The following is a 23,967-nucleotide window of genomic DNA, read 5'->3' as shown; positions in this document are numbered from 1 at the left end:
CTGGCAACCTTGTTGTTAAGAGCACCGCGCTCTAACCAACTGAGCTAACCGGCCGCCCCGAGCCCTTTCTTTTAAAAAGACTTTCAGCCACAGGAGTCAACCAAGGTGGTACAGTAGGTAAACACTGTTTACCTTCTCTCACAACCACATCAAAATTGCAACTAATCTACAAAACAACCATTTTTGAATCACCTAAAATCAAGCTGAACTGAAGCCTTTCAACTAAGGACGTGCAGAAGCCACCTCCAGACTGGTAGGAGGGGCAGAGATGTTGACCGGGCTGGTCCCACACCCACGTGTGACCATTAAAGATCAGGAGGGATATTTCAGCTGTGGGGATCCCCCCCCATCCCCTAGAGGAGCGAGAGATCCCAGCCTCACCCCAGACCAGGGTTCCAGAGCCAGGGAGAGAAGTCCTTATAATTTCTGATTGTAAAAACCAGCGGAGATTGTGACTGAGTGAGACTGAATGCGGCTGCACTCCCAAGCACTCGTCTTAAAGGGACTGTGCGTGGACTTACCCACCAACGGAATCACTCGCTCTGTGTTCCAGGGTTGGGGAAGTGGCTGGAGAGGCGGCAGGGACACGTTGTGGGGAACTGAGTTGTCTGGCTTGGGACAGGGGCTGGAGAGGAGGCTTTCTCCTGGACGGGGGAGCTGGCGGAGGCCATTGTTTCTTTGTTGAGCCCACCCCCTTCCTCGTTCAGATGCAGGCGCCGCCATAGCTGAGTCTCCGCCATTTTTTGCGCCATGCCCTGGGGATTCGAGACCTGGTCCTGCCCAACTTTCAGGCACACCCAGGCCTTACAGTGGCTTTTTTTGTGCAGACCGCCTGCCTTAGCTTAAACTGCACTTTCCTAGGGTCTCTCAAAGGTTCACGGAAACCAGACAAGCAGCATCTGGCTTGAGCATGTCCTGTACCTCTGGCTGGGCAGCTCTAAGCCCGGCACAAAGTGGCAGCGGCCTTGGTTTGCGGCTTGGCCTCTCAAGGTTCTTCCAAGCAGAGCATGGGTGGCAGCCATCTGCGGATTTCTTTGTGGCTCCTGCCAGGTGGATCCAGGTAGGGCATGGCTTGTGGCTGAACTTGACCTACAGGGGATCCCCTCAAAGGTGGTCCTGGGGCTGGTGCACCCAGTGGCCAGCTTCAAAACGAGCTGGAGCATCACCCAGCCACCTCCAAGTGCCACATACCCAAAGGGCAGATTGGGCAGACACCAGAGTCCTGCTGAGGGAGATCCTGCTCTGTAGCGTCAGCCCCTGCGCAACAACTCTTCCACTGTAGTCAAGGCCAGTCCTCACAACCAGTGAGCCCAAGGGCCAGTCCCTCACATTGATGTGCAATTATCAAACAAGGCTCAACTACAAGAGGAGGGTACACACAACCCACACACGGGACACACAACCCACACACGGGACACACCTTGAGTATGTGGCTCAGGTGACCAGACTGCACCACTGAACCTCACAACACACCTACTACATAAGACCACTCTACTAAGACCGGAAGACATGGCAGCCCTACCTAATACATAGAAACAAACACAGGGAGGCAGCCAAATGGGGAGACAAAGAAATATGTCCCAAATAAAAGAATAGAACAGTGCTCCAGAAAAAGAACTAAGCGAAATGGAGATAAGCAATCTACCAGACACAGAGTTCCAAACACTGGTTATAAAAATGCTCAGCGATCTCAGGGAAAACTTCAACAGAGAGACAGGAAGCATAAAAATGGAGATGGAAGCCATAAAAAAGAACCAGTCAGAAATAAAGGATACAATAATGGAAATGAAGAATATATTACAGGGAATCAACAGTAGATTAGATGGAGCAGAGGATCCAACCAGCGATGTAGAAGATAAGGTAGCAGAAAACACCCAACCAGAACAGCAAAAATTAACAAGAATCCAAAACATTGAGGAGAGTTTAAGGGGTTTCCAGGACAATATCAAGCGTACCAACATTCGCATTATAGGGGTACCAAAAGGAGAAGAGAAAAAGCAAGGAATTGAGAACCTATTTGAAGAAATAATGACAGAAAATTTCCCTAACCTGGTGAAGGAAACAGATATACAAGCCCAGGAAGCACAGAGAGTCCCAAACAAGACGAATCCAAAGAGGCCCACAGCAAGACACATCATAATTAAAATGCCAAGCGTGAAATACAAAGAATCCTAAAAGCAGCAAGAGAAAAAGCAGTTAGTTACCTAGAAGGGAGGCCCTATAAGACTGTCAGCTGATTTCTTAACAGAAAATTTGCAGGCAAGGAGGGAGTGGCAGGAAATTTTCCAAGTGATGAAAAGCAACAACATACAACCAAGATTACTCTACCCAGCAAAGCTGTCATTTAGAATTGGACAGATAAGGAGCTTCCCAGACACACACACACAAAAGCTGAGGGAGTTCATCACCACCAAACCACTATTACAAGGACTCTTAGAGGGATTTCTTTAAGATGGGAGGGGGGTTAAGGACGGGTGAAAGGGGAAGGGATTAAGAAGTACAAATTGGTTGTTATACGGCAGTCATGGGGATGTAGGGTATATAGCATAAGGAATATAGTCTATAATATTGTAATAACTATCGTGCCAGGTAGGTACTAGATCTATCAGGGTGATAGATGGGAATGGGGTTGGGGGCGGGGTGAAAAAGGTGAAGGTATTAAGAAATACTAACTGGTAGTTAATACAGTATGGGGAATATAATCAGCAGTGTTATAAAGATCATGTGAGGTGCCAGATGGGTACTGAACTTATGGGGGATCACGTCATAGACTGTGTCCAATGCCCTACACACCTGATGCTAAAGAAGAATTAATATTGAGTGTCAACTATAACTAAATACATAAATACATAGGTATATACAGTCACGGGATGTGGAGTACAACATAGGGGAGATAGTTGGTAGTATTGTAGCGGCTATATACGATGTCAGAGGGGTAGTAGCTTCGGTGGTGGGTTATCACTTTATGAGGGGTTTAAATGTCTATTACGTTGTTCTGTACACCTGAAACTAATAAAAAAATAAACTATAAAAAATGAAAAAATAAAGACTCTGCTATGAAAGTTAAAATTTTTGTTTAATAGTTGTATCTATTTTTTCCCTATTATAAACGTTGCAGCAGGAAACGTCTAGCACCAATGGTCCTGTATATGCCTCTCTGCGCATGTGAACAAGTATTTCTTGAACTCTTAAAAGTGGAATTGCTGGGTCTGAAATTGATCTTATCAAGTTGCTTTCCGGAAAGCTTGTACCCCTTAACTGCACCCAGCAACATGGTAGGGAAGTGCCCATTTCAATGCATTTTCACTAGCATTAGGTGTTAATGAATAATTTTTTTCTTTCTGACGTTGTGTCTGGTGAGTGACGAGTCCTTCGTGGTAGTTTCTAAGTGGTCAGCTCACCTGTCTGCTCACTTCCTGGTTGACAACCCCCACCCTGTCTTTCAGCCTGGCCACTCCACCTCGGTCTCCGCCATGAATGGACCCGCCCTGCAGTCCTCCTCGCCTTCCCCCGCGCCCTCGTCTGCAACCGCGGCCCCGTCCCCGAGGGGCTGGAGCGAGTTCTGCGAGCTGCACGCGGTGGCCACGGCCCGGGAGCTGGCCCGGCAATACTGGCTCTTCGTCCGCGAGCACCCGCACCACGCGCCATTGCGGGCCGAGCTCGTGTCGCTGCAGTTCACCGACCTCTTCCAGGTCTACTTCTGCCGTGAGGTGCGCCAGGGCCGGGCACCGGGGCCCCCGGCGCGTGACTACCGGGAGGCGGGTCGCGGGCCTCCGGCCAAGGCCGAGGCGTCCCCCGCGGAGCCGGGCCCCGCCGCCCCGGCCCTGCCCAAGGCCCGCAGTTCGGAGGAGCTGGCCCAGCCACAGCCTCCTGCGTCCTGCACCTTCCAGCACCTGCGCCACAGCCTCCGCCACATTATTCGCCGCCGCTCGGCTGGGGAGCTGCCGGCCGCCGGGGCTGCTGGGGAGGCTCGGGCCAAACCTGGCCGGGCCAGGAAGCTCCTGCCCAGGAGCCTGGCCCGGGAGCCACTGCCCGAGGCCCTCAAGGAGGCGGCGCTGCGCTACAGCCTGGCGGACGAGGCCTCCATGGACAGCGGGGCGCGCTGGCAGCGCGGGCGGCTAGCCCTGCGGCGCGCCCCAGGCCCTGACGGCAGGGCGGACCGTGTGCTGGAACTCTTTGACCCGCCCAAGGTAAGCCCTGTTGCGCAGGTTGCACACTGCGTCAGCATTCTGACGCACACGCCCGTATGGAGGGTGACAGCTGCGGGTGGGGCCTCTCTGCTTTGCAGCAGATGGCCGCAAAGTGCCCAGAAGGAAGTATACCTTCTCAAACAACAACTTTTTCTTTGACAATCCTTTAACAGAAAAGTTGCAAAGATAGTGCAGGGTTTCCTTATGGGCCACACCCAGCTTTGCCTAATGTTAACATCTTACATCACGGTGTGCCTTTGTCATAACTAACGAACCCACATTGGATATTACTATTAACTAAACTTGGAGGTTTCTTTGGTTTTTGCTAGTTTTCCCTCATGTCCCTTTTCTGTTCTAGGGTACCATGTTAGATTCAGTTGTCACATCTCCTTAGGCGCCTCTTGGTGGTGAGAGTTTCTCAGACTTTCCTTGTTTTTGATGACTTTCACAGTTTTGAGGAGTACTGGTCAGGAATTTTGTAGGATGGCCAGAGACACCATATGGGGGTGTCACACAGGCTGTGGCAGGTTGGTCCAAGGTCTTTGAAAACCATGACCCAGATCAATCATGAACAATAGGGGTTCCAGACTGTCGCGGAATTCCATTGTAGCTCCCATGCTTTGTAGGTGTCTTATTTTCTTTCAAGTTTTAACAGTTTTGTCTTTTTCCCTTGCAACCAACTTAATTCCAGCTCTGCAGCTGAGGCTGAAGGGTCACTGTTGCGCACACCCGTTCCATCTCTGACTCAGGTGTATCAAGTGGATGGGACTATGTGGCTTTCATTTAATTCCTTTCACTCTGTGGTCCTATTATGTGTTAGGGCCTTGCTCTAGAGAGGGAGCAAAGCAGACCTGATGCCAGTCCTCAGGGGTAACGGTCTGGGTGTGGAGGAGACTGACAGTTATTCATTTATTCATTTAACAGCTATTTATTGAGCACCTACTATGTACCAGGCACATGCTAGGTGCTGGGGGAACTGGCATCGTGGTGGGGGCTATTGAAGGCATAAACCTACAAATGAGCGTGGAATTATAAATTACATACTGTGCTCTCTAAAGGAAAAGCAATGGGGCCTCTTCAGTGATAATCGAGGGGCCCTAATTTGGTGTTTGGGACCGGGTGTTTTCAAAGAATCCTCTTGTGTGAAGTACATAACCGTCTGTTCAACTTCATTGCGGTGGGATGTTCACCTGAAGCTCCACGAATGTTCCGCGCGCGCGCGTGTGTGTATGTGTGTACATACATACACCCAATGACGCGGCACCCAGGGGCTCCCGCAGCCTTCTCCGCGTCAGTCAGCACCCCCGCCCCCCAGCACACGGACTCCTGCTCCCACGGATTAATTACATTTCTGTGTTTGAACTCCACCTAAGTAGAATCACGCGGCATGCTGCTGCCTTTTATGTCTGGGTCCTTTTGCCCAGCATATTGTTTTCGAGATCCATCCGTGTTCTCGGCAGGTCATTTCTTTTCTTCGCCGAGTAGGATTCCGTTGTGTGGATGCATCACAATTAGCTCATCCATTGGCCTGTTGATGGAATTGTGTCATTTCTAGTTTGGGACTTTTATGATAATGCTGTTATGAAATTTGCATGTAGGTCTTTGTATGGACAAAGCTCCCACTTCTCTCAGGTAGGGTCCTAAAAGAGGGCCTGCTAGGTCATGTGGTCAGCGCAGGTTTACCTTCCTAAGAGACTTCTACATGAGGCTCAGGATTTAACAGTCTTCCCAGCAGCGGTGTATGAGAGTTTTCATTTCAGTCCTTCCAGTGGATGTGTGCTGGCGTCTCAAGGTGGCTTTAATTTGCATTTCCCTGATAACTCATGAGGTTAAGCACCTTTTGATGTATCTATTGGTCTGTGGAATGGACTCTGGTGAAGTGCTCCTTGTTTTTATTGAGTCGTCTAGTCTTAATTTCTAAGAGTTTTTATATATTTTGTATACACTTCCTTTGTGTTGTAAATACCTCAGACTTTGTGTTGGTTGCCTCTTTACTCCTTTTATGGGATCTTTTCATGAACAGAAGTTCTTCGTTTTAATGGAGTCCAGTTTATCAGTTGCTTTCCTTTATGGTAAGTGCTTTTTATGTCCTGTTTAGGAAATATTTCCCTACCCAGGGTCATGAAGCTCTTTCTTGCATTCTGGAAGCTTTACTTCCTACTGTGGACCAAGATCCATCTCGAACTGGTTTTCGTGTCTGATATGAGACGGGGATCAGCAGTGCCATGTGCTGATGTCACCCTTTTTCTTTATTTTTTTATTTGTATTGGGGAATATTGGGGAACAGTGTGCTTCTCCAGGACCCATGAGCTCCAAGTCAAGTCATTTTCAATCTGGCTGTGGAGGGCACAGCTCACTGGCCCATGTGGGAATCGAATTGGGGACGTTGGTGTTATGAGCACTGGGATCTAACCAGTGGAGCCAACCGGCCGCCCCGTGACCCTTTTCTTTATGGGACTGCAGTGCTGTTTTCATCCGGGTGTCCGTCTGTGTGCTTCTGGACTCCTCTGTTCCATTGGCTGTGTGTCTATCCTCGTTCCAATACCACACTAATTACCACTTTCATAATGAGTCTCAAGAAGGTGGCTTTTGGACTGAAATCTTAGTCCTAAATTAAGAACCGCTGGGTGTTCCAGGCAGAGGGAACGGTATGGACAAAAGCCCTGAGATGGGGAAGCATTTTATTCGAAACACAATGGGAAGCTGTCAGAGAAACACAAGTGCAGATAAAAACTCTATTTTCTCATCACTTTTAAAGTCTCAAGGCTGTGACACCACGAAAGGCAAACAACGGCCCAAACACATGTGCTATCTGCCTGATAGTATGGAGTTCCTTATAAAACTTCACTTTAAAAAACGACTGCTGCTGCTTAAAATAAACCATCTTGGAAAACCAGGTGTCAGGAGTCAGATGGACCCAAGTTGGAATAATCAATTAGTTCTTTCCCAGCTCTGTGGCCTTAGGCAAGTGACGTCACCTTTGAGCCTCAGTTTCCTCCTCTGTACAACGGGCCTATTCATAGTTCCGCCTCGCGGGGCCGTTGTATTAATTGGGAGAGCACATCTGCTGAGCGCCTGGCACAGGGAAGTGCTCAGTGTTCCCAGCCCTCCTTGTTGTCATTATGGTTGTCATGGTGATGACTTTGAGGCTGAGAACACAGATTTATTTCCAGTGCTGGGAGGCACCTTCAAGGCTCCTGTTCTTCCGGAGCCCTGAGGGTGGGGCTCCCGATGGACAGAGTCCTCGGCTCAGCAGTGGTGGTCTGGTCCTGGAGAAGCCAGGTGGAGGGGGGAGTGCAGCTGGGTCCCTGGGTCCTGTCGTAGGCATGGTGGTTGCTGTGGGACCCAGAGTTGCCCACAGATCGAGCAGCCCTGCTGGGGCCTCTCCCAGCCCCTTGACAGAGCAGACCCCAGTTCCATTAGCTTCTGACAGCTCATGGGTCAGCCTCACTGGAGTTGGGTCCCAACTCTGCCTCTGACCAACTGTGACCCTGGACTGGTCACTTCCCCGCTTGGAGCCCCAGTCTACTCAGCTGTAAAGTAGGGTCGTTGTGAGGGCTGCAGTGGGAGGGGGGGCTCCTTGTTCGTGGGGGTGTGTTAGCGGAGGCGACAGCCCGGCTGCTGCAGTGGGAGGAGGGGTCGGAGGAGACATCTGTGGCTATTTCCCGAGGTCTCAAGATGAGCAGAGAAGTCACGGTGGTTTCTGGCTTCAGTGGCACCCCCTTCAGGTGGGTGAGAAGTGGGTCAACCTTTCCTTCCGCTGTGCGCTGGCCTCTGGGAGGCTGGCGATTGCTTCCACTTGGGGGTGATCATGAAAGGCCTCTTGGCAGGAGGTGCTGATCCTGAAAGGTCAGGGTGAAGGAGTCCCAGGCTGAGGAAATGACTAGTGCAAAGGCCTGGGGGTAGGCATGACGAGGAGTCTTGGAGGAACACCAGGGGGGCAGGGCTGGAGTGATGAGGGTGGAAAAGTGCTGGGGCTGGATTAGGGACCTTGGCACCTCACCTGAAATCCTTAGGTGAAGATTTTAGGTTTTACATTAAGTGCAGTGGGAACACTTGGAGGATTTAGGCCCAGAGGGGCTGAGACACTTGCTGGGGCTACCCAGCTGTGGGCGTGGCCTAGAGGAACCCCCGGTGCTGTCTGGGGTCTTCCAGCATCAGGCTGGCCATGGGAGAGGGGCATGATTCTGCTCCTAGGAGACCCTCTGGTCACTATGTCCACCCATTCTGTGGCATCTCTTTCCTCTGATCCCAAATGATCCCCCCTCCTAAGCCTCCAGCCACACTATTGAACTCGCTCCCTCAAGTCCGAGGTTACAGAGCGCCAGCTCCCAGCGAGCCGTCCTGAGATGTGCTACCCTACTTGGCAGTTAAGAGAAAAACAAGAAAGTTGGATTGGGTGCCAATATTTAAAAACATCAAGATTTTTGATGTTTTTAAGAGAGATTTCATATAAGGAGAGATTTCATCTAAGAATCCAGATTTCTGGTTTCTCTTATAAAATCAGTGGGTCTGGCACTTCTGGGCCAGCCACACCGGAAGTGGATCCCAGCCTGGCCCTGCCTGAGCTCTGCAGAGGGAGGTGGTGGGGGTCCCAGGGTCAGGGAGAGATGACAAACAGCCACTGGGCCAAGGGTGGCTGGCCTTGGGGCAGGGTCTCCCTGGGGGCTGGGGTCCATTGTCAAATGGAGCATAACCAACTGGCCATGGCTTTCGGGTCAGCCCTTTGTTCTTTTGGGCTTCAGTTTCCTCATTTGCCCAGGCCTCTGGGTTGACCAAGATGGTCTCAAAGCCTTGCCAGCTCTGCCAGGTCTTGGGGCTGAGCCTCAGTTTCTGTCATCTGTACAGAGAGTGATGGAGTTCTACCCACTGTTGAAAAATGCCTCTTTAGCCAACATTTACTTGGCACTTATTATATATCAGGCATCTTACAGATCTGGCTTCATTTAACCCTCACAGCAGCCCTGTGAAGGAGCTGCTATGATTATCCTCATTTCACAGATGGAGAAATTGATGCTAAGAAAGGGTAGGTGACTTGTCCAACAAGGTCACACAGCTCTCAAGTGGCCTAGAGAGCATTGGAACGGAGGCAGCTGGGCTGTACCTGGTACCTTGTAAGTCTTCAGAAGGACTTACTATCGTTATTGGTGGTGAACCAGTGGCCCTACCTGGGTGGGGGCATGTGTTTTGAGTTCTTAGACCAGTAAACGCTCCCTGCGGCCATCTTGTTCAGTGCCACCATTTTACATATGGGGACACTGAGGCCCAGAGGGGGGGCTGGCCAGTTTCGCCCTCACCCAGCACGTCCCCCCCCTGGCCTCTGCTGCCAAGCCCAGAGAAGAGGTAGAGGAAGCAGGTGGAGGTACACCTCAGGGGACTCATCCCACAGCCCTGAGCCCCCACCTTCACCACAGGCCTCAGGTACCCCCTAGAGGAAGTGGTCTGATTGGGAGTGGCTGGTCCTGCCGGCCCTAAGAGTAGTCAGGGGGTGGGCCAGGCAGTGAGGTTCAGAGCCATTCCTGCTCTGCTCTTTCTGAGCTGGGTGTCCTTGGACAAGTGACTTGACCTTGCTGGGCCTCAGTTTTCCTCATCTGTAAAATGGGGATGGTCACAGTGCCTGCCCGTGGGGTTGTGGCCCTATGGAGGCTGTAGATAGTTAAGTGCTGACTGGGTGGGTGAGGGGGGCCTCAGGCCCCTATATCCAGGCAGTGAACATTCCTGGGGTACCTGGACGCCCATGAACCAGGCCACCTCGCCCCACCCTCATAGAACACATAGTCCAGCCAGGGAGACAGCCTGCAGGACTGGGTGGGTGACAAGAGGTGACCCAGGCCTTGGGCTCCCCGCCCATGCCTGGAGTGTGCCCAGGAGCAGGCAGTTCTCTGTGTGGTGAAGGGTCTGGCATGTCCTGAGCACCACGGACCTCACAGGGCAAGACTTGACCAAATCAGCCCATCTAATGCTCACCGTGATTCCTTCAGTGCAGCACTGTCATTGCATGTACTTCACAGATAAGGAAATTGAGGCAGAAGTTGCTGTGGTGAGGACCCTGGGGCGCGAGCCTGGAGCCGTGTCCCCGAGTGTGGGAAAGAGGAAGCAGAAAGAAAGGGACGTCCGCCGGAGGCCTGGCGGTTTCCTCTCGGAGGCAGGAGTGCGAGGAGGAGGGCCGGGCAGGAAGCGGCCGGGCGGGAGGGGCAGCTTGCTTTGGCTCCGACAGATCTGGGGTGAGCCTGCCTCTGCTCCTCTGAGTTGGGAAAGGCGCTTTGCCCTTGCGCTCTGTACCTCAGTTTTCTCGAGTAAAAATAGCTGAATGGTGGCGCCCACGCGGTGGGTGCTGATTGGACTGGCTCAGTGGCTGCCCGTCGGGGCTGGAGCCGAGCCCGACATGCAGTCAGTGCTCAGCAAGGCTTAGCTGCTGCGGTGGTCGTTATTTTTATTAGTTGTTTTGAACATGACAGGCACCACATTTAACACGTCCCATGGAATCACCCTGTAAAGTGGGGACAATGGTGAAGCCAGCTCACAAATGAGGAAACTGAGGCACAAAGTTGAGAGACTTGCCCTAGGCCACACAGCTGGGAGGGGTTAGAGCTAAGAACGTGTCTGCCCTGTGTGGGCCTGTTAAGGCCAGGGTTTGTCTTCAGGCCCCAAACGGGCAGAGAAACCACCTTCCTGCCTCCTTCAGCCTAGCAGCCCTTTGTGGGCCAAACAGAGCTCTGATGTCCCAGTGGGGAGACAGGAGCTTCAGAGGCCAGTGGCTCCCCAAACCCATCCTCTCCCACGGGGATCAGAGGCAGAAGGCTCTCAAGGTGCCAACGGGGTTCAGTCTTTGCTCTGCCCTGGCTGCTTTGTGACTCAAGTGGGTCCCCGCCCCCTCTGAGCTGTGAAATGGGCAACCTACGGGCTTAATCCGGGCCTTCAAGGGCTGGTGGGGGGAAGGAAGGGGTGGTGGTGGGCTCCCGTGGGGCCCCCAACCACACACACAGCTACCCCATATGCCTCTTACCGGGGTTCCGTGTAAGAGAGTTTTTGAAAAGTGCTTTGCTGCTTAGAAGAAACCCCCAACCACGCTGAAACCGCGGGCAGATGGTATCGGCGTCCTTTTAGCTCAAATTCTATGAATCCACAGACTAGAAAGTGCCCCTGATTCCAACAGCAGGAGGGCGGGGAAAGATTAGTTTACTGTTGACTGGCTGGGCGCCTCGCGGGGGCTGTTTCCACAGGGCCTGTTTGCTGTCGCCAGCTTCTTGGAAGCTGGTCTTCTGTTTGAGGGTCTGGGTGTTGGCACAAGACCGTCACTTGGAGTCTGGACTGTGGGCTCGGTGGCTGGGGAGCAGTTTGGTTCAGATCTTGGCCTGAGTCTCAGTTTCCCATTCTGGAAAATGGAATATCAGTACTCGCCTTGCTGGGTGATTAAGCCAAAAACAGGCTCAGGGAAGGCTTGGCACGATGTGTCCCCACCCTGAGAGGAAGAAGGGGCTTTCTGCGTAGGAGGTGGCCAGATCCCAGAGGTGGGTCCCTAGCCACCCTCCCTGGGATGGGCAGCCACCTGGCTGGCCCTCACAGTAGCCTGGAGCAGGCACCAGCTGACAGCCCGCAAGCTGGGCGGGTGCTGCTGGAAATCCCCCACCTACTCCTTTGTGAATGGAAAAGGAAACCAGAATGCGCAAGAAGAGATCTCGGCATTTTCAGTGGCTGGTCCTCACTGGTGGTGGTGGTGGTGGTGGGGGTAGCTTCCTCCCCCAAGGCAGGAGGGGCCGCTTCAGCTTCCTTTTTGGGGCCCCACTCCCCGTTTTCCTAGCTCCCCTCTGAGCTGGGGAGGTCACTATTCTCTCAGGCCATGGATCTCTGGAACCAGTGTTGACGGTGTACATGAGGAGACTGGGTCCTCCCTCACTTGTGGCCAGGGATCCTCCCATCACAGATTTGAAGTCCCCAGCAGCGGCAGAGAGGAAACCTCTCTCCAGGGAACCTTCTGGAAGTGGAGGCCTTCCGTGCTTTGTCTCATCTCAAATCTTCGTGTAATCTAGGAAACTTACCGAGGGCCTCCAAGTTTTGAGTTCCTAATGTTTTTGCTTTTGAGTTTTCAATTAATAAAGCTCATCGCAGAAATTACAGGAAAACCATCCATAATCCCACTACCGAGAGAGAACCAGCATTCCCATTTTGGTAGATTTCTCTGTAATCTTTTTTTCTTGTATTTATTTTTTCCTCAGAATTGCAGTTCCTACGGCACTGTCAGGCTGCCTTGGAGCCCCTGCTGTGTGTTTAGATGCTAGAAATACAGGTGGGAACTTGTGGACAAAAGTCCCAGCCCTAGTGGGACTGATGTTCGTCTGCTTGCTTTTTTGCACTTACACGTCTTGACCATTTTTCTGTTTTCTCAAATATTTTTTCATGTTTTTGTTTTTTCCCCATGTCTTTTTTTTGAATACTGGCTACACAGTATTTCATTTACACAGTTAGGCCATGGCATATTTATCTATTCTCTAGACTATTTCAATCATTTCTGTCTTTTTTGCTCAAATAAATAACCCTGTGATGAACGTCTTGTACGGAAATCTTGGTGCAAATCTTGGTGCCCGTCTCTGATTATTTCCTTCTGCTAAGTTCCTAGAAGGGGAAGTGCTGGCTGGGAGGCTTTGTGAGTCCCTCTGAGGCTGCACACATGCTCTCAGCTTTACACACTACAGGATTAACTTGTTTAAAGTATACAATAGTTTTTAGTGTATTTACTGAGTTGGGCGCCTCTCACTGTGATCAAATTTCAGAACGTTTTCATCATCTCAAAAAAAAAAAAAAACACAAAAAAAAACCCCTGTCCCCATCAGCAGTCACTCCCCATTCTTTTCCTGCCCCAGCCAACCACTAATCTGCTTTCTGTCTCTATGGATTTGCCTATCCTGCTCTTTTCATATATATAAATGGAGTCAAACAGTATGTGGTCTTTTGTGACTGTCTTCTTTGACTTAGCCTCGTGTTTTCAAGGTTCACATTTTGCTTATCCACTCATCTTTGGACAGACATGAGATTCCCGCTTTTTGGCTGTTTTGAGTAGTGCTGCCGTGAACATCCGCGTACAGGCAGACCTCCGAGATACTGCGGGCTCAGTGCCAGGCCGCCGCAATAAAGTGAGGCGCAGTCTTTTTGCCTTCAGTTTGTAAACAATGCAACAGCTGTGAAGCGCAATAAGACGAAGCACAATAAAACGAGGTGGCCGGTGTGAGTTTCTGTGGGGACGTGGTTTTATTTCCCTGGGGTATCTATCGAGTGGACTTGCCGGGTTATGTGGTAACTCTGTGCTTAGCGTTTGAAGAACCAAATCAAAGCACTATACCACTTTATACCTCACCAGCAATGTCTGAGGGTCCCCGTTTCTCCACCTTCTCATTAACACTTGTTTTTATCTGTCTTTCTGAATAGAGTCATGTAGTGGATGGGAAGAGACTTGCATTTCTTTGATGGCCAGTGATGTGCTCAGTAGCCATCTCTGATGCTTTCGGTATCTGCTGTTGAAATAGCCTTCCAGAGAGGTTATACTTACGTATTTTTTTCATCACTAGGGCTGCCAGCACTGGGTGTTATTTTAAAAACCTTTGCCAACTTCTAGTTGAAAAGTGGTTATCTTGCCCTTTCTGGTTACGAGTGGAACAGGCCATTTCTTTAAAAAAAAAAAAAAAAAGATATAATTTACATAAAAGTCACCATGTAAAGGTGCAATTCATTGGCGTTTAGTATATTCGTATATTCACTGTGGGTGCAGCCACCACCTCTGTCTAATTCTACATTTCCATCACCCCGGAAAGCAGCCCTGTCTTACTGGCAGTCACGCCCACTCCCCATCCCCAGCCCCTGGCGACCACTCATCGACTTCCTGCCCTGTGGATTTTGACTGTTTCTCTTAGATTTCTTGGTCATATGTATTTTTTTGTGACTTACAGGCCGTTTACTTTGCGTGCTTGTCTCCTACACTGTCTGCCCTTTTCTTGTTTTGCAAGAGCTCTTTACATGGATGTCAGCTATCACATGTTGCAAATAGTTCCCTAGTTCGCCATTTGACTTTTCAATTTTGATCCTGAGTTTCTTGGCTTATGGAGGATTTTGTCTGGACAGTAAAATACAGTAATCTTTTCCTTTATGGTTTCAGTCTGCTTTTTCTATTTAGAAAGGTCTGGGACCAGGTAATTACTTAGGTTTTATTTTTTGCTTTTAATTATTTAATCCAGCTGGCTTTTATTCTCTGTGGCTGGTGTGATATCCTGTTGTTTTTTGATATCTGAGGTGCCGTGTATCAAGGCATATCACATAGTAAATGCTCACTAAATGCGGGCTTAAGATACTAACAGGTCGTGCCAGATTGAGCTCGGAAGGGTGGAAATTGTTGGTGTGGTGGCTGCAGCCGTGACCTGGCCGGCTTCTGGCTCTCGCCCTCATTTCTGTGAGCTCAGCCCGAGGCTCAGCTGCCGCAGCCTTCCTGGTGCCCCTGCAGCCCCTCGCACCCAGAGGCCCTCGCCTTCACCTCTTCTTCTGAATCATCATTCTTCGAAGGCAGGCAGTGGCCACCGTCCAGGGCTTTTGGGGATCTTGGTGGTGACGAGCCCCTTCTCTTCTGGTGTATCCCCCACCGAGGCTGGTGACAGAGGTTATTTGTTGTTTCTTAACCACAACTTTTTCCATCCTCCTCCGCAAGTGCAGAGCAGACGCTGGGCCAGAGGCCGCAGCCAGGCTGCCTTGTTGGGGTTCCCCAATCTGGTCTGACTCCACAGCAGAGCTGGGAGGTAGGCACCCCATTTAAGCCCCTGGGGGCTGGCCAGCTCTGGGACCCCTGCCCTATGACACCCACCCTGTTGGTCACCCACAGACTCTGTTGGGCTCATCTGCTTTCCTGGTGGGTTGGGGGATGTGGTTCCCAAGTTAACAGAGCCCTCTCCTCTGCAGCAGGAAGGCCGGGGGGCGGGGGGGCAGTGTCAGGTTTGATGCCTGGCACATTCCCTCCCTGCTCAGGGGTCTGAACACGTGGTATGGCCTCCCAGAACCATGGCTTCCCCTTTATCTGAAGGAGCTGACCACACCTGGCCCTTGTGGCCTGGAGTGTCCCTGGGACTGAGGTGCCAGGAGCGGCACTAAGGAAGGCACAGCTTGGGTAAAGGTGCGGACGAGGACAGGGCACATTTGCCCTGGGGCTCTATGGCCGCACAGGGTAGGGGTCAGGGAAGATTCCTGGAGAGGAGGATGCTGGGAGCAGGATGTGGTCGCTCAAGGTGTGAACTGGTGGCAGCTGGTTTGCAGTGAGCAGTGGGGATGGGGTCTGGCTGGGCCCCTGACCCTGCTCTGGACCCCCAGGCGTTCTGGGCCGGCTGGGTGCTGGCTGAGCATATGCAAGAGGCGCTCTGTCCTTGGAAACGGTCCAGGCCTGCAGGGACAGCAGGGATCCTCACAGCTGGCTGCTGAGCAGCCTGTGACTGCTTGCTCTTTGCAACATTTCAGCTCCAGGGTCTGGAGAGTCATTTACCTTGAGAGCCAATGTGTGGGCAGGAATGGTGGCCTGCATGGAGGGCACAGCTTGAGTAAAGGTGCAAGGGGAGAAAGCCTGCAGGTGTCATTAGTAAAGGTGGCGCTGGCTCCCTCCGTGTCCCACAAGGCCCTGTCCCAGGACCCCCCTTCTCCACAGGGCTGAGGTGTGGCCTGGACTTGTCACCCTGAGGCGAGGCGAGATCAGCTGGTGAAGGTGCTGGTGGGTGATTAGCTCCTTGGTTCACCTGTTCAGTCACGCCCATGACGGGTGCGGGGAGTGTGGGGCTTCCAGGGTTGGTCCCTCTTAAGCCGCGGTTCCCCCACCTTGTGTGTCGCCCACTATGGCTGGCCTCAGAGCAGAAATGCACACCTGTCTGCACAGCCGGCTCATCCTTACTCAGGTGTCCACATGTCAGGAGGGGGTCGACTGGCTGTGGGTGTTTGTCTCTAGGGGGAGGTAGCTCCAGCATCTAAGAGGGACTTTGTGTCCCTGTGACTGTGATTCTGTGTGTGGGGGTGGTCTCAGAGAGAGGGCTCTGAGTCTGACCTGGGGGCAGGCCCTTGCAGGTGGAGCTTTCGATGGGTCTCCAGCCCGTCTATCCCAGCACCTCGGGCTAATCCCCACCCCCCTACTTAGAGCCTTAGGGTCCAAGAGTGGGTGGGTTAGCCCCCACCCCCACACCACCACTCAGGGAGGGTGTGAACTGGGGGCCACCTGCCCAGAGGAGGGAAGTGAGATGATAGGGATCATCTCTGAGCAGAGCGGTTCTATTTGGGGGTCTGTCTCTCTCTCTGGTTCTGGGGAGGTCTGTTTCTGGCACTGAGGGGCTCTCATTTGCCAAGAAAGGGGGGCAACTGATCCATGTGGCTTTTCTGGAAGCTTATCTCATCTCTTTCCCGGTCCCGTGGGGACTGGGAGCATAAGACCACAGGGGACAGATCAAACAGGAGCTCTGGCGCCCAGGCGCTGGGGAGTCCGGGCAACAGGCAGGTTCACTTACAGAAGCCCTAGAGGGTGCCTTCTGCCGTCACCTCCATTTTACACGAGGAAACAAAAGCAGAGAAGTGATTTGCTCAGGGTCACACTGAGAAAAAGTGGCTGAAGCCGGCATTTGAATGGCCTGTGGGGGTAGGGGTTTGGGCCCTGGTTGCGGGCAGAGGAAGGAAGTGACCTGTGGCCTGTAGTTCCAATCTGTGTTCAGTCCATGGAATTGGCTCATTGCCTTCAGTTTGCCTCCAAAGGAGCTGGGGAACAAGGGGGTGAGATAACTCACCACGCCCCACATCTGCCTCTGCGCCCCAGACATCTGAGGGCTGGGGCCCCAGGCACCCACCCAGCTACTCACCCATCCATCTGACAAACCCTCCCTAAGGACCTGCTCTGGACTACACCCGGCGCTGGGCCCCAGCTGGGAACATGGCTTGGTGTTGTCCCCACCCCCAGAGGAACTCCCAGTCCGATGGTGGGGGCAGCTGCACCATCAGGAAATTATGGCTGGACCTGATAAGGCCTGTGCAGGGGCAGAGGCACAGGAATCGCACTAACCACCATGTGACCAGAGAAGGCTCCCTGGAGGAGGGGAGCTTTTCTTTGCTGAGAGCTACAGTGAGGGGGAGAGCATGGGCTGTGGGCCCCGGGGCTGGGCAGACGACGGTCCGAGCCCCAGCTCTACTCGGCTCCCCCTGTGGCCAGGACAAGTGATTATGCCTCCGGGGGCTCCATTTCTCCATCTGTGACATGGGGCTGCTAGCAGTGCTGTTGTAGGGTGTGAAGAGCCTTCTGCGCAGCCCGCCCTCTCCCCTGGCCAGCCGGAGCCTGGGGAGACCCAGCCACGTCCCTCGCCCTGACCACGCTCCTCTGGAGCCCTCGTTTGAGTGGGGTGTCTGCTGTGGGGCCAGACCCTGTGCCCCCCTGGCCCCCAGCACTCATGATATTTGGCAAACAAAAGGCCTGTGGTATTTGTTGTAGGAGTGAAATTGAGCACCCACGACCTACCAGGCACTGTGCTCAGTGCTGGGGATGCCACGTGAGCAAGACCAAGTGCCCACAGAGCCCATTTCACAGGTTGATAAATGCAGTGAAGGAAGTAAAGAGGGTTAGGTGATGGTGACTGTGTATTTAGACACTATAGTTAGGGAGGGCCTTCCTGAGGAGGTGACACAAGCTGAGACCTGAATCTGAGCCAATTTGTGCACATGTGGGGGAATTGCCTGTCAGATGGAAGGAACATGGTGCAAAGGCCCTGAAGTGGAGTGTGCTGGGTCCATTTAAGGAACAGTGGCGGCTGGTGTGGCTGGAGCAGGGTGAGAGGTAGAGGTGGTAACAGAACTGGCTTGTGCAGGGTCTCGTGGGGCATGGTAAGGACGTGGGCTTCCACGCTCAGCGAGATGGGGCCCACAGGCCACGATCTGAGCAGAGGCGGGGGATGGGAAGTGTCTGGGTCTGGATGTACCTGCGAGGACTGATGGATGGCAGCTCAATTCTGATGTTGATCACCTCGGGGAGGTCAGGACGTCACCCTGTTTTCCAACTCCTCACCCTACTGTGGGGTTCCTTTAGAGCATTCCCTCAGCCCCCAGCATCCTGCCTCCGTGGGGTGGTCTGTGCCCTCCCTCCTTCTCTGTGGCTCCCTGGTGCGCGGGGGAGGAGGCGGGCGTGGCGTCCCGCACCAGCTCTCCTCAGTGCCAGTGGGTTTCACATCCACCGGGGCCGTGGTAACGGGCTCACTTCCAGAAGCTCCAGGCCACCTGGTTGTGATGCTTTCTCTGTGCTGTGCCCCGGAGGTTTTCTTAGCCTTGTCGTTTATGAAGTGCGGATAAAACACCAGCCTCAAGGGCTGTTGTGGGGGCTCATGGGAGGCTTCCCCGCTACTGGTCTTCAGAGAGAAGGACCGAAGCAGGGTGGTGAGGGTTTCCTCACCAGAGTATCACCATGTTGTTCTCGCCTCTGGAACCTTCCTACTTCCTTGGTCCCAGCCCTTCTTCCTTGATATGATGCTCTTTTTGGTGAAACTGGAAAATCTTTGAAATGGTGCTGGCCTGTGAATTCAACAGTCCAGAAGCCACTGGTGGACAGCCCAGGCACATAGCAGGTAGTCACTAAAGCGTGGTATGAAGAGTCTGTTAGCATTTCTAGCCACAGCTGACTCCCCTGTGGATTCGGCTCTAGTTTTTGGCCTTTGGGTGCTGGCTCTTGCTAGTCCCGTAGCTGCCAAAGCGTTTCCCTCTACCTTCCCCACTGCAGTGTTCAGCAAACACTTATAGCCACTTACTCTGTGCCCTGCCGAAGACACAAAGATGGAGAGGGCGCAGGGAGGCCTTCTTGAGTGCATGGTCAAGTGGTGGGGAGACAGCTGTGACAGCCGACTGCAGCGGGTGGGCGAGGGCGGGACAGTGGAGCACGGCTTCCTCAGGGAGGCGCTTCTGCTCTGGAGCAATCTCTGCTTCTTCACACGGGCTCCTAAGCTCATCCCTGCCTTGTGCCACCCCCCCACCCCCAGGACCTTTCCATACTCACTGCGAGCACCTTTGTATACACTGTATTGCTTAATTCTCATGGAACGGTAGTGACAGTATCTCACCTTACAAAAGTACAGACTGAGGCCAGGGGAGGAGAGTTGCTTGTCCAAGGAGGTTGAGGCAGAGTTGTGACTGAAGGCCAGGACTAATTCCCAAACCCCATGGGGAGGTTGTTGTGCTGTGCTTATGCAGGCCCCAGAGAGGTTTCTGAGCAGGACATTAGGTGGCCAAAATCTGGGGAACACATGGGTTCAACAGGTTTCTCTGCTCTGGTCCTTCCCAGAGCCTTTAATGGACTGCTGCACACAAGAGCTGACTTTTCTTGGAGAATCCCTCTTTGCACTGGCTGCCAGGAAGCTCAGAGACAAATTTGTGGGAAGTGGGACTATGGCCTGTGTTCTAGCAGTTGTCTCCCTCCCTCTCTCTGAATATCCCTGTACCATGACTAAAATCCTTTGGAACAAGACAGGGCATTTTCTTTGTTTTTTTAGGTTGGTGTTTTGATAACAGTCAGTAAGACTTGAGTAAGCATTTTCCAGAATGATGTTTCATCTGTTTTTTCTTTCATTCGTTCATCCAGGCAGCACCCATTTGGGCTCTGGGGGACCCAGCTATCTAAGACTGGGACCTGGAACTTGCTCTAAACCTTTTGTTTTCAGGCCCACATCCAAGACCACTTCCCAGCCTCCCCCTGCTCCCGGTGGGTCAGCAGGATCTACTTCCTGTCCCCGTGTACAATGAGGCTGTGGTTGATGCCAGGCCCGATACCAAAGCAGTAAGTGGCAGGCCAGGGCTCATCTGAGCACCTCTAGAGCCCGGCTCCAGGCCCCGGAGATGACACCTAGAAGGCATGGGTGCTGGGCAGAGGCTTGTCACTTGGCCCTAGACCTCTAGCCACGTTATGTCCTACTTCCTGTTCCACTGCTGCTCATTGTAGGAGAGGAGTGACGGAGACACAGACTGCCAGGGGGCTGCAGTGGCCTGTGGGATGCCAGGTGGTGGGTGGGCGGTCTCTCCTCAAGGTTTTAGCTCAAGGGCAAGGGCCCCTTCAGTGGCCAGAATTGGCACAGTGGATGGAACAAGGCCATGGTGAGGGCCCGGCCTGCCCAGACCGTGGGGCTCTCTGTGCCAGGCCCTTTGCTGTCTGGGGAGTTAGATGCCATCTTCCCCACAGCTTCCTGTGGAGGCGGCGATCAGAGCTGGGTCTGGCCCACAAGCAGGCCTGCTTCTGTCGAGGGATTCAACATGCGCTCCACATCTACACATCCAGCTGCCACTTCCACATGCCGCTCGGAATAAGCCCCAGCTGACTCCCCCAGCCAAGACCCCATAGGGACTTCTAGGAGGACACGAGACCTGTCCGCCTCTGCAAGTGTCCATGTGCTTCCCACTGCAGGGCCTTTGTGAGGCCATCCCAGTGCCTGGGAAGCTCAGCCCTGCTCTCAGCATAGCCGACCAAGGTCGGCCCTTCGCTGCCTCCTCACCTGCCTGCCTTGGCCTTACTTTCTCCTTCCTGTTGAGCATCCATCTCCCTGGCTAGAACGGAAGCTTTGTGAGTCAGGGACTCCGTGTTTCGTTCCTACGGGGGCACCAGCACCCGGAGCTCAGGGCGGTCTTGGCCACTCCCTCTGCCGGGGTCTCCAGGGTATGAATGGTGACAGGCCCCACTCAAGATGGTTTGAGAACACAGCAGAGTAGGGTGCAGCCCAGTTACCTTAGAAGACTCTGGAAGGGCCATCCATCCCTGCCCGCTGCCCCTTAGCACACAGGGATCGGCAGGCAGCAGTTGTGGGACCAGTTGTAGGTGAAGGTATGAGGGAAAGCAAGGCCCAGAGAGGTAGACAGGAAAGGGCTGGCTCAGCCGTCACTTTTCTTCTCTCCAGGCAGGCCCAGAGGCCACCGGTGGGAGCACAGGGACCCTTGGTCAGTGGGAGTCTGGGAGAACCGTGGGTTGAGGCACAGCTTTCCACGCTGCCCTGCGGAAGTGTGAGATGACAACTCTAGAGCCAGAACTCTGCCCGGTGTTACGGAGAAGTCCACAGAAGTTTCTGCCCAGCTTTACTGTCCACTGAATAGACTGTCCTTCCAGGGCTCACCTTGCCTTCTTGCTTCTTCATGTTCTGATCTCATCAAAACAAACTCAGAAGCACCTGAGTAGGTCATTGTGTTGTCTGCACAGGCACAGGACATCTTATTTTAATGTGAGCTACATCCCCTCTTTTGCCTTTGTCTTAGGATATGTAGGCAGGTAGGTTATATTATGCGTGAATTTCATTGAAGATGATAAAGGAGCAAATAGGGTCTGTAAGGTTGAGCGAGCAGGTGTGTGGCCAATACTAGGCCACGCGAAGGGGAAGCTGTAGTGCCCATGTTTGTGATACTATGGTTGTAACGCTGTGGTACTGTGTCAGTGGAGTGAGCCCACAAAGGTTTTGCACACCTTGGCTGGCCTCAGACCCCAGACTGGAAACTTAATACTAGCCAACCCTGTTTAAAGAGAGGGGCTATTAAATAGCTCTACCTTATAGATGATAAAGGAGGGCTGAGCCGCTTATCCAGGATTTATCTAAGTGGAAGGGTCAGGACTGAACCCTAAAGCCTAGACTGATAAGAGAATTACAGAGCCCAGATAAAGGAGAAATGTAAGCTCTACGGTGTGTATAGTTTCTGCCCAGCCTCACTGTCCACTGAATAGACTGTCCTTCCAGCTGGTTTTTGAGCTTCCTAGCAGCCACAGCAAAGAAAGAAATGGGTTATTTCCACCTGGAGTCACAGTAGCCATTAGAAAGCAGCCAGCTTTTTTTTTTAATGCTAGGAGCTGAGAAGACTTGCTCCCCAGTAGCGGATGCTGCAGGATGTGTTGGGTGACATTCTATTTCTTGTACCACAAATATCTGGAGTGGTTTGGCCATTTTGATCACCTGAGCACAGTGTGACTATGAGGTGGGTTGAGAGCAGCTGCTTGCTGGCCTAGCAAGGCAGGTAGGATAGAGGGCATGTGAGAGGAGGGGACCTGAAGCCGCCAAATGTTCCTCTAGCTGCTGACACAGTCCCAGCTCGGTCTCATCACATCACTCAACCAGAAAGGCATCCACAGGTCCCTCCATACAGTGGCCAGTGCTCCTGAGTCCTGCTCTGGACCAGCCACAGGTGGGCATGTCCTGTCCTCATGCTCTCAGTGGCCCTCCAATCTGGCCAAAGCCTCGGGCATGTCCCCACTACCAGCAGCAGGTAGACATACTGGCTCTGATCCTTGGCAGGCTGGGGTTCCCAGCTCTAGGAGTACAGCTGTGTGGCCCTGGGGGACACATGGGCTGCCTGGGGCGGGGCTCACACAGGGCTGCTGTGGGGAGTCCGGGAAGAATCTGTGCCACCTCACCCTGCAGGGGAATGCGAGCCAGCGTGAGCTGTACCATCGTCTGCAGCCAGGGCTGGCCGTGGGGCAGGGGGGGGGGGTCCTCTTTACCACTGCCTGCCAGGCCAGCAGCTCCTCAGCTGCTGGGGTGGAGCTGGCACAGAGGGCCCCACATTCAGAGCGAAACCAGTGGCTTTGCTGCTTAATCTCGGCACTCACTGGGGCTGGGACTGGGGCCAGGGCCCGGAGCGGAACTGAAAGGGAGACTAGGCCTGTTCCCCTCTTGGCCTGGCCCACTTCCTCCCAGGGATCCTGAGGCCGGAGCTGGTGGGGAGGGTGGGGGGCCAGGCAGGGCCAACTGCAGAGCAGGAGAAGGAAGGAAATCGCCTTTCATACCTTACCCATTTTGCAGACAGGAAACAGGCTCTGAGAGGCTGGCTGACTGTGAAAGCTGCCGGGAGCACAGAGGCCCCACGCCCCATGTGCTCTGGCGTGTCCAGTGCCCGTGCAGGGGCTGTGTGAGACTGCTGTGCTCCCCAAATCTGACTCCCAGGCTGAGAAATGAGGGTGTGGGGGCTATGGAAGAGAAACTGGGAAGGTGAAAATGCCCTGGCTGGAGCTGGTTACTTCAGGCTGGGATTTACTGGTTGTGCAACCCCTCCAAGTTGCTCCCTCACGCGTGACGTTGGTGCCACAGTGCAGTGAGCCCTGATACACATTATGGCTCCCAGAGTTGCTGCTACTCTCCCTAGACTGCTGTGTCCAACACGCAGGGCGGGACTGGGAGCTCCAAGGCCCCCTGGGGTGGGCCTGGCCTGGGAAGAGCCCCGGTTTGGCCTGGCCAGGCTGCCCTCTCACCTCACTGTTATTCATTGGCCCTCCTGCCACAGGGTAGGGAGGGGGGTTGAAGGCAGGCAGCGTGGCCCTGCGGTCACATCCATCTGTCAGCGATGCCTGGTACCTGTGTGTCCACAGCATGGTTAAGCAGATGGCTTTGAGGATCGGCTCGTACCCCTTCTAAAAAGGCAGCCCCTGACTAAGACGTGCCCTTCTGGCCAGAGCAGGTGGCGGATGGATTCCCCCAAAGCCTTGTTTCTACCTCCCCACCCCATGCTGGCTTAGTAGGGGCTGTACCCAGGCCTGACTGGCTGTCTCCCAGCCCTTGGGAAAAGAGCTGATGGAGGGAAGGGGACCCAGTTGGGCCTCCTGTGTGCATTCCCCAACTCATCTCTGGTTCCTTCCACCTTTCTTATTGTCTGTTGGCCTCTGCTGGAAGCAGCCATTGATCATCTCATGACCCCCCGGGAAACACTCTTACCACAAGAGGCAGTGGAGGAGATGGGGGACAGTGGAGGGTTGACCTCCCTTCTGAGAAAGCTGGCTCCTGGG

The 23,967-nt window shown here is 53.3% G+C and overlaps 1 protein-coding gene across 6 annotated transcripts in view; it reads left to right on the top strand.

Annotated features, from left to right (window-relative positions):
• The window catches only part of SH2B3 (SH2B adaptor protein 3), a 39,039-nt gene that overhangs the window by 9,615 nt on the left and 5,457 nt on the right, over window positions 1-23,967 (top strand). For 3 of the 6 annotated variants that reach the window (XM_074321359.2, XM_019734063.3, XM_019734061.3), the window contains exon 2: window positions 3,447-4,190. In XM_074321359.2, the coding sequence (XP_074177460.1) occupies window positions 3,474-4,190 (717 nt within the window). In that variant the 5' untranslated portion in view covers window positions 3,447-3,473. Of the gene's footprint in view, window positions 1-892; window positions 1,061-3,446; window positions 4,191-23,967 lie in introns of those variants that run through there. The other 3 variants (XM_074321358.2, XM_019734062.3, XM_074321357.2) reach the window with 3 other exon arrangements.

The sequence above is a fragment of the Rhinolophus sinicus genome, chromosome 9, assembly GCF_057876585.1.
Source record: "Rhinolophus sinicus isolate RSI-liver-muscle chromosome 9, RSI-T2T, whole genome shotgun sequence".
In the NCBI taxonomy this organism is placed as follows: domain Eukaryota; kingdom Metazoa; phylum Chordata; class Mammalia; order Chiroptera; family Rhinolophidae; genus Rhinolophus; species Rhinolophus sinicus.
Note: the sequence above shows the minus strand (reverse complement) of the source record. Positions and strands in the feature narration are given on the sequence as shown.